Source organism: Python bivittatus, unplaced genomic scaffold, assembly GCF_059951505.1.
Source record: "Python bivittatus isolate LINGU-HERP-01145 unplaced genomic scaffold, Pbiv_v1 ctg000610_np1212, whole genome shotgun sequence".
NCBI classification, from domain to species: Eukaryota; Metazoa; Chordata; class Lepidosauria; order Squamata; family Pythonidae; genus Python; species Python bivittatus.
Genome location: NW_028277088.1, coordinates 18,778,098 through 18,788,133, shown reverse-complemented (window position 1 = coordinate 18,788,133; position 10,036 = coordinate 18,778,098). Strand labels below are relative to the sequence as shown.

General features: G+C 36.4%; 1 protein-coding gene across 3 annotated transcripts in view; it reads right to left on the bottom strand.

The window, feature by feature from the left end:
• Nucleotides 1–1,787: 1,787 nt before the first annotated feature.
• The window catches only part of LOC103055115 (nebulette), a 59,777-nt gene continuing 51,528 nt past the window's right edge, over nt 1,788–10,036 (bottom strand). For all 3 annotated transcript variants that reach the window (XM_007423545.3, XM_007423546.3, XM_088150399.1), the window contains one exon: nt 1,788–10,021. In XM_007423545.3, the coding sequence (XP_007423607.1) occupies nt 9,845–10,021 (177 nt within the window). In that variant the 3' untranslated portion in view covers nt 1,788–9,844. The remainder of the gene's footprint in view (nt 10,022–10,036) is intronic.

Sequence of the window (10,036 nt, the reverse complement as noted above, 5' to 3'; positions counted from 1 at the left end):
CTGCTTTTAGGGAAGACCTGGGAACCCAATCCTGTGGACTGAAGGTACAGCCTAAACAAGTGGCTGGTCTGTAAGATACACAAATAAACATGCAGAGGAGCACTGGGGAGGAGGATGGCCCTTTCTTTTGCTTTTATAGCAACTAGTTGGGGAAAAAAACCTAGATTTTTTAATGGTTGGCTGGCAAACCATCCATTGGAATATTACCCAAAAATTGGGGGAAGAGACAGAGTTTGAAGCAGATTTCAGCCTGAATTTTGGAGAGAGGTCGGAAGACAGAGACAGAAACCTGAAAATTATTAGTCAGTTTCGTTAATGAGAGCTGAACTATCACAGTCGCTCTATTGGGATTTGATGCAATATTAATCATTTTGCAGCCTGCTTCAACTTGCTTCTTTCTTCATGCTCAACTTTTTGTAGATGAGTAGATATGAAATACTTTCTCTTCCCTGTCCCACCTATACAATAAAAACAAAGCCCTGCAGTAGGGAGCAAGATGGCAGAATAGAAAAGTGTATTCTATTGCAATGAGTCAACCTCCCCATGCAATGGTACAACGAACAGCAGAAGCAAGGGTAGAAGCGTGTGATTATCTCTGCAGATCTTTGCACATTTTTATCGAATTTCAGGGCACAGACAGCGTAAATGCCTTCAGCGGAGCCTACTTAGAACATTGCTTTAACTGGATTGCAGTTGAGCAGGGTTTATAGCAAACTCGGGTAAGTATGTTCCCAGTGTCTCTGAAGGCCATATGCTCAATCCACAAAGATCTTCAAAGGAGCTAAATAAGGGGGTGATGGAAATAGGCTTGCATCAATACCCCTCTCCCAACCACACATCTAACTCAAGCTGAACCACAGAAATAATAATGGATTTGAATTACAAGCATTGCTCTTGATGATGGTAGCAAGCCTGGGTCTGTTCTAGATCCTTTTAACCACAAGTCCAAGGACTAGATATGGAGCCTCTGAAATCACATCTGCCATCAAAACCTGTTGATAGCATAAAAGGGATTTTTATGGGATAAAAAGGGATTTTTAATAATTATGTTTTTTTCAGTGGAAATGAAATGCAGGTGCAGCAAAAAAACAAAACAAAAACAAAAACAAAAAAAGCCACTAGCAAGTGAAACTGGTTCAACATACTCGTTTGTACTATGATTTTCAGAAATGTTGACAAAAGATTAAGTTCTTCATAATTTGTAACTGACAGAAGTCTATGTTTGCTAGCAGGACTGTGCCTAGAAGATTAGAAAAGTTCTATATCACCAACTGGTTTTAATATACTAAATACTGAACTAGTTGGTTAAACACTAACTGACATTTATGCAGTAGTTTGAAGTTAAATATTATTTAAAACACATAAAATGCAGTCAAATTACTGTTTCACTTTGTTATTATCAGTATTATTCCTAGAATTACTTCAAAATGAAGAGCACGTTGTAATTATTCTTTCATGGAAAATAAAGACCAAGGTATTTTAATACAGATAGTCCCCAGTCACATAGGCTCTGACTTATATAAATCTGATTTTATGGAAAGGGGCAAAAGAATAACAGCCCCCATTTTGCAAATCTGGAAAATGGCAGGCACCATACTTGTACATGTGAAAGACTGTTACTGCTATTATCATCTTACACATGGGTTCCTGGACTGAAACCCTTGTGTAACCTGGGGGATTGTCTGTATGCCTTTCATTCTCAAGAAGGTGTCAGGAATGTTTTTCATTATCTAAACTTATAAATATTCACAGTGGGACTCCAAAGCTACTGCAGATACCATAGAATGATACAATTGTCACTGAAAGCAACTCTGGTACAGCAACACTCTAGATGAGTACTGTAGTACTAAGCAATTCATACAAGCATTGCCATGGGATCACTAGATTTCTATATAACGACCGAGCAAAAGAGGGTGAGGCTATATTCTATGCATCACACTAATCCATATTACAGTTTGTTTAGATTTGGTAAAGCAAGTTATGCAAATTCAGCCACTGTGATTTAGAAATAACAGGTTTTGACTTCATATGTATGAATCCAGCCAGCTTTGGCTTCTTCAACAAACCATGGATAAAAAATATCTTTGCATGTTTTTGTTAATGCTGAGCATAGAATTCTAATAGGTAGTAATGCCATGTTGGATGGCAACTACATTGCCTACATGATGCATGAAGCAACCTTGTGTAAATGTAGCATTTAATATGAAAAGTGCTTTGCTAACATTTATTCAAATATGTTCATAATTGGTCAATATTGTCTGAGAAATATAATTATATTTTAAACTGAAACAGATAAAGTGGCATTGAATGATCTTGCCATGTTTAAAAAGGCTTTGCATAAGATTCTCTTAGCCATCCCACTTCATCTCCTTTTCCGTTTCTCTCTCTTCCTCATGCTCACACTGTACATTCCCGCTTGTCTTCTTTACATAAAAAAATAAATAGGACAAGTACCACTTCATAAGTGCCACTTTTTTATATACACTTCCCTTTTTTCCCCCTCCACCCCATCTTCTTGGGTGGGCAGGCAGCAACGACAGCAACAGTAGCACAACATCCACCTGTCCATCCTTCCTCTCTCCTCTCTTTCCACAGAACTCCCAAATTCAAGACTACAAAGGTGACATGTAATGCATCTTGGGGCTGCCTAGGCTGCAGAGATTGTGGATCTGGTAGCCACTGTTGGCATTTTCCCCTTGCAATTCAGTATCATGTTTACTAATATTGTTGCATTACACATGGCAAATCAAAGCTGTGAAAACTCTTACTTTCAGTCAATCGAAAACTACTTCAGTAATGGCAAAAAAATCACCAGTTTTAGTAGCAATGGATATTACTTGATGGTGGGAGAGTGAAGGGACTGAATATAGGCTTCCCTGTTTCTCTATTAACAGCAGAAAGAAAACTTAAGATCTGGGAAATCAGTACTTATGGCAACATTAAAATATTTGATGGATTGGTTATTATCCTGTTTTTTAACCATATTACTCTTCATGTAGTTATCTTGTAATGGGACTTGCACATCCCAATGATGCTATGAGCTATCCCACGGGAGGGCAGACTCCCCTAAGGGTGACCCATGATTGGCACGTCATAGAGAAGGCATCGGTCAGTTTCAACAGGCCCCACTGCAAAAGCAAACAGCATCCCACTCCAGTATTCTGTCAAAAAAACCCAAATGAACATCCTCAATCAGGACAATGTTAATGAGTAGCACTGGTGCTTATGATGTGGCTAGATTGAAACTGAAATGATGTCCAACTGCTGGTGTAGCCAAAGGCAAAAGGAAAGTTTGATGCTGCAAAGATATGCTTACCAGTGATACATATGTCAGAACCATGAACCAAAACAAATTTAATGTTGTCAGAGCAGAAACATCAAGAACATTGGGAATCAGTGAACTGAAATTAACTATACTTCACATCAGAGGACCATCAAATCTTCTACTGTAGACAAGAAAATCATAGACAAAATATGGTAGTCATCATTATTAACAAAAGAGGTGAAAATCAGAGCTCAGATACAACCCCAAAAATGATAGAATAGTCTCAATTTGAATCCAAGCAAGCCAATCAGTATTAAGGTAATCCAAATCTATCCTCCAAACACGGAAGTTGAACAGTACAATGGAAACTTGCTACATTTTGCTAACAAGTACAAAGTACAATGCAATTCCAAAAATGATAAAATATTAATTACAGGAGACTTGAATGCTAAAATGGGAAGTAAAATAGCAACTGGTATAATGCAGAAATTTAGCCTTCATGTACATAATGAGGCAAGAGATTAATAAGAGTTTTGCATGAAAATTCCATGTCCACAGCAAATACTTTCTTCCAACAACCTAACGGATGATTCTACATGTGGACATCTCCAGATGGACCACACCAAAATCAAGCTGACTTAAAGATGGAGAAACTCCAGACAACAAAAGCAATAGATGGTGCTGCCTGGTGCTCAGATCATGAATTCCTTCTTGCAATATTACTACTTAAACTAAAGAAAACAAAATCATGAGAACAACAAGAATACAACCTAGTAATTTTTCTTATGCTGAAGGTGAAGAATAGATTTAATGGATTAGATTTGATACATATGAGCGTCTGAAGAACTCCGGACTGACATTCATGACTTCTTGAAAGAACTGAACAAAAATATATTGAAATGCAAAATACAAAGCAAAAGACATGGCTGACTGATGTCATATTATAAATCGTTGTAGAAAGACAGAAATCAAAAAGCAACAAAGAGAGAGGAAAATTTGCCCAGCTAAACACTGAGTTCCAGATAAGAGCAAAGAGAAATAAAGAGTAATTCTACATAATCAGTGCAAACAGAGACACCATATGAAACAACCAAATGATTTACAGTTGGAAAAAGCATGTGCCAAGATTGTATACTGTCACCTTACTTAACTTATATTCTACATATAAGTTAAATAAGTAAGGTGACCGTATCGTGAGAAATATTGGGCTAGAAGAACAGAACTGGAATCAAAATGGCTGGGAGAAACATCACTAACCTCAGATATGATAATAATGCCACATCGAAGGATGAAAATGAAGATGACCTGAAGAACCCTAATCAGGCAATGCCAAGCCAATGCAAACAGGCAGATAAGCAGTAACAGACTGTATCTTTCTAGGATCAAAAATTCACAGAGATGGTGACATCTGCTACATGAGATAAAGACTATGACAGATCTAAACAAAACATTAGTATAATTTCATTGTGGTCCATGACAAGTCACATGTGGCAAAAAATATAAAACAGCATAAAAAGTATAAAATGTTTATATAGTTATAAAATCTTTTAAAATTAAGACAATGCTTTTCACACACGAAGCAATAGCAACTGCACAACATTTTGCAATGCTTCTGGAGATGTTAAGTTTTGGTCCAATAATATAAAACAAATAAAATCATCCTTTTGCTAGTGAATGAGTTGTGAGGGTAGGGCACAAACTGCTAAACAAAGGACACAGAAGGAGCACTTGGGAGGAGTCCCAGGTTCCTGCAAGATACAGGGGCAGGTTTGCTCTACAGAAGGGATATTGTTATCCCTTTCTGGAGGGCAAGATATTAAAGTGGGTCAAAAAAGCATTAACAAGTAGGGATATCACACTGAAAATAAATGTCTGTATTGTTAAAATCGTGGTTTTCCCGGCTTTAAGGGGAAAGTAGTACCATTAGAAAGACCAAACAAAGAAAAATGGTTGCCTTTGAATTGCAAAGATGGGGGAAATGGTTGAGAATACTTTGGACCACAAGATGAACAAATTATTCAGCACTTAATGAAATGAAACCAGACTGCTCAGTGGAAACACTAATAATGAAGCTAAAGTTTATATATTTTGGACACTTAATGGGAAAAGAAAAATCACTGGAGAAGACTCTGATGCTTGTAAAATAAAAAATGAAGGCAATAGAAAAACAGGCTGGCAGAAAATAAGGCAGCTAGGCAGTGTCACTGAGACACATGAAATTACAATAACTTGAAAAAAACCAATAAACAATCTTGGCAAAATAAAGTCCATCAGGTCATAAAGAATGATTGAATGACTGAACAGCATTATTGCATCAAAATATCACATGATTCTTTAAAAAAAATCACAGACACAGCTATGCCATGAATGTTGAAGGTATTCACATTTCTCAAAGAAATATTTAAGGCTTGGTAAGATATTTCATGACAATAAGCATATTCTGTGTGTTAGAATTAAGGAAAGTCCTTGTTTTCATCCTTAGTTTTGGTTTATCTCTGTATCCTGCATACAGAGCACAGAGAGCAGACTTCCAGACTTTCTGGCTGGTAAAGATTCCATTATACTTTGGGGAAATTCATGTATTGCTATTTAGGATGTGGGAAAGGAAATCAATGTAACTTTTGCCTACTGTTTTCCTTGCACATATGTGATTTGTCAGTGACTACTTTCACTGCAGAGTAAACTCCCCTAGTAGATCAGTGTAAGTCATCATTTCAAAAACTCCTGAAATTTGCCATCATCATTTTATTCTTTAAGAACATTATTTTCCAAATCTTAAGATTTAGAGAGATTTAGAGAGAAACAAAGAACATGTTGTTGCTTATGAAGGTGGTGGTGGCCAGTAAGACCAATCAAAGGTATCCCTTCAGTAAGTAGACAAGGCCTTTTGTCAAGGAGATCAAAGATTAAACTTTTCATTTCTCCATCCTATACTCCTTAAAGCTATTTACATAAGAAAATGTGCACGTTAATGAGGCCCTATACTTCTGCACTTGTGAATGCACAAATAAAAGGTTTTGCTGACACAGATTACTGAAGTTCTCTTCCACTCTATATTTTGATGTTATAGTAGATTTGAAGATGGGAGGCATTTTCAAAACAAACAACTCCACAGAGAGAAACAGAAGTATTCCTGAAAAGACCCTTCTCTATAACAATGTTATAAATATGTAAATCAAGATTATATTATTTTATTAATACAAGATTTGTCCTCCGTGCCCTGGGCCCTAATGCATAAAAAACTGCCCTGTACTTCCCACCAAATAGTGGCACTTTTAGAACCAATAACAGTCTGTTCCAATTTGTTGCCCTCAAGAGGTATAACTCTGTATTCCCAACCATTTTGGGAGTTGTGTTCAACCACATTGAGAAAGGCTTGATATCAGTAATCATAGAAAAAGAGCCCAAAGACAAAACAGTTATTCATCTTCTGGACCTTTGCTTGCTTGCTTTCTCTTTCTTTCTCTCTCTCTGTCTCTCTGATTAAAAAAATAACCCTACATCTGTTAAATAACATGACTATATCTTTAAAGCTTCCTGGCTAATTGTTGAAAGAACAGTGATCTATTACTTTATGACAACACACATTACTAAGAGCAATTTAAACATGCTTCTTTAGACAATGCAAAAGTAAATTTTTAAACTCTTAAAAGTAAGAGTCATGACTCTTTCAAAGGCCAACATACTTTTCATTCCTATGATTCCTAACTTTAGCAAAATATATTTAGCAAATAGGTACCAAAGTAATAAAACAGCTTTCCCTGGAATTTACTTTTCCCTCACCTCACCTAGATTTTTTTAAAAATAAGAATCTTAAATTTCATTCAAACAAGAAAAAAATGAGATGCATAATCATTTAGTCTAATATCCATGCCACCTAATATCCATGCCATCTAATATCTAAGCCAAGTAAGTAGAAAAATAGGTTCTTTCCATATCTCCCCTTTTCATAATACTCTGAATATTATAAATGTACAATAGAAGTAACTAACATACGTAGTGATAACTTTTGCAAGAAATTATCTTTAAAAATTGCTTCAGGGCTCCACTTGCAAAGATTAGTGAAAAGCAACACATTGGGGAATACATTCTGATAAATAAAACTAATATTTCTTCCCAGGTTTTGGCCCATGTTCATTTTATTTTCCTTTTTTCTCCTGACTATAACATTTGGAATAATAATAATGGGTTGGATCCCAACTTTCACAAAGACTTTCTCAAGGAGAAATCCTGGAGAAATAAACTTATGATCCAATCCAATAATACTTAGCAGCCATAACATGCGTTAGAAAAACACACTTCGCTTTCTCTTCTGCTCCAAGATGGCAGGGGGCATGGCAAGTATTTTTGTAACTTCATCAGAGCAGGCCATTTTTTTTAACTCCCCCACTCCCTTTTGGGGTTTCTCAAAACTTGGCTGTTAACCCTCTCAACTGGAAGAATTGGGCCAAATTGAGGGAGGGGTCAGGATTTTTAAGGAACATTACAGGTGGCTTATGTTTCTGCAAGGTTTAAAGTACTCATGTTGCTCTTTAAAGCCCTCCAAGCAAAGAAAACCCAGGCCCATCTACTCTCTTTTTGGAGGCCCCAAATAGGATACTGAATGCTGGCGGTTGCTTTAGAGCAGGGTTTAGAGCAGGGTTCCTCAACTTCCTGCTTTAGAGCAGGGTTCCTCAACTTAGCAACTTTAAGATGGGTAGACTTCAACTCCCAGAACTCCCCAGCCAGCAAGGGGAGTTTAACTTGCTCTAACCTTAAAACAACATTGTGAGGTTTTTGCTATGCAGAGGTTGGGTAAGAATGGCTCATCTCAGAACGAGTTTGTGGAAGAAATGTTATTTGAGTTTAAAATTTCTTAATTCATTGCTCAAAGAATAGGGGGTTTTTTACATTATATGTCATGGAGTCCCAGGCTTTGCTCACAGAAACCTCCAAGCAGATAAAACTTCATCCAAACGCCCACCTACACCAGCCACAAATGGATACATCATAGGTATTTCCCTTCTTTTGAGATTAATGAAAGGGAAAATGAAAGAATAGGGCTGTGCTCCTTAGTTTCAGCCATAGCTATAGCTCTTTGGTTATATATGCATTTACCTCTAACACTTCACTTTACCACCTACATGATCACATCAACTCCAACCATCAAAATGAAGCAGCAAGAAAAACTGGGCCAAGTTAGCATAGGGCTATGAAACAGTAAGAAAACGACAGGCAGTATGGGGAACTTAAAATGCTACCTTCCTTTGCATATTCAAAATGCTTTGCCTTGACTGCTTATGTCCTTATAGAGCTTCATATATTCTTATATGTTCTTATGACCTTATAGGGCTTCTGTGTTCATGTGCTCCCAAGACCACCCCCCATAATCACCTTTTAATTGCTCTGCCAATTTTACTTGCTAGGCTACAATGGACCTCATGAACTCCAAACAACTTTTAGAAATATCCACAAAGTATTTTGTTGTTACATTTATTTAACCAGTATGTTTATGTAGATGTCAAATGTCTAAATCCTTGAAAGTTTTTTTAAAGTAATATTTTAAAACTTAAAAATCTTTTTGCAAAGGGACAATTTCTGATGTCACCGTTCAATCACTGAAGAAATTGAAGTTGCATCCACAAGGATGAATGGAAATTTACTAAAAATCTTTCTTTTTGTTTTGTTTTTTTTCAATTACGTTGGGTGCTACTGGCTGGCTAGATTAAAATCTAAGCTTACCTTCATGTTAAAACTATACCCATCACCAATCCATTACACAGTTGCAAGTAAAGAATACAGTCACTTGCACTGAAAACTCCCGTTGTGATAAAAGGAAAGGTTAGAGACTGATATAATTTGAAAGATGTTTAAGCCATAGTGATTTCTGTATAAAGAGGGTTAATACAAGGGCAAATAGAAAAAAGTTACAAAACAGAAAACACAGGATTTAACAAGTGCATTCTGAAATTGTCACTAACGGCACAAAAAGACTCAGACATTTCATGATTCAGCAATCATTTTCAACTGGTGCTTTGGGAAGTCTGATATAAGTTAGAACTCTGGAAGAGAGCAAATGAGTGCTTTAGAGAAAAAGACAACCGCTAGACAACAAAAGTTTCATCATTAAGGACAGGATATGTTTTGTTTAAGACTGCAAAGCAGTAGAAAGCGACTTTTGATCATATCATTCATTACAACAAAAACATTGATTCGGTGCACTTGGATTTTTAATGGCTCAAACCTCACAGCAAGCTATGCCTCTTACAATTTCAAAGTCACACAATAAAAAAATATCAGTTGCTTTGTAATCATTTATAATTCAAATGAGAAACACGACCTACTGTAAAGGCAGAATTCTATTTGGGAGCTAATTGAAATTAATCCAGTTTCCACCATCAGTGTGTTTTTATAAATCTTTTTAAGTATCACACTTTCAGAGCTCAGTACTCCTAGATTTCTTAGAGGACTGCATGTTGACTTTAGCGTATGAGCACAGATTGTTACACTAACAGGGAAGTAATGAAGTTGTGGTTTTAAAAATACTTTGTTTAAAAAGATTATAGGTAAATCAAAATGCTCAGAAGAATTAATGGTGAACTAATTAACAAACTCAATGTAATTTGCTGGAAGCATTCCAGTTTTCCCAGTTCTCTGAACTGTACCATACATCCAACCATCATCAATCGGTTGTACATTGATGATGTAGTCACCATCTCTGAAGGAAACTTCATCTTCATCTTGGGCACTATAATCATACATAGCTCTATAAGTTCTCTGTTAACAGAAAAG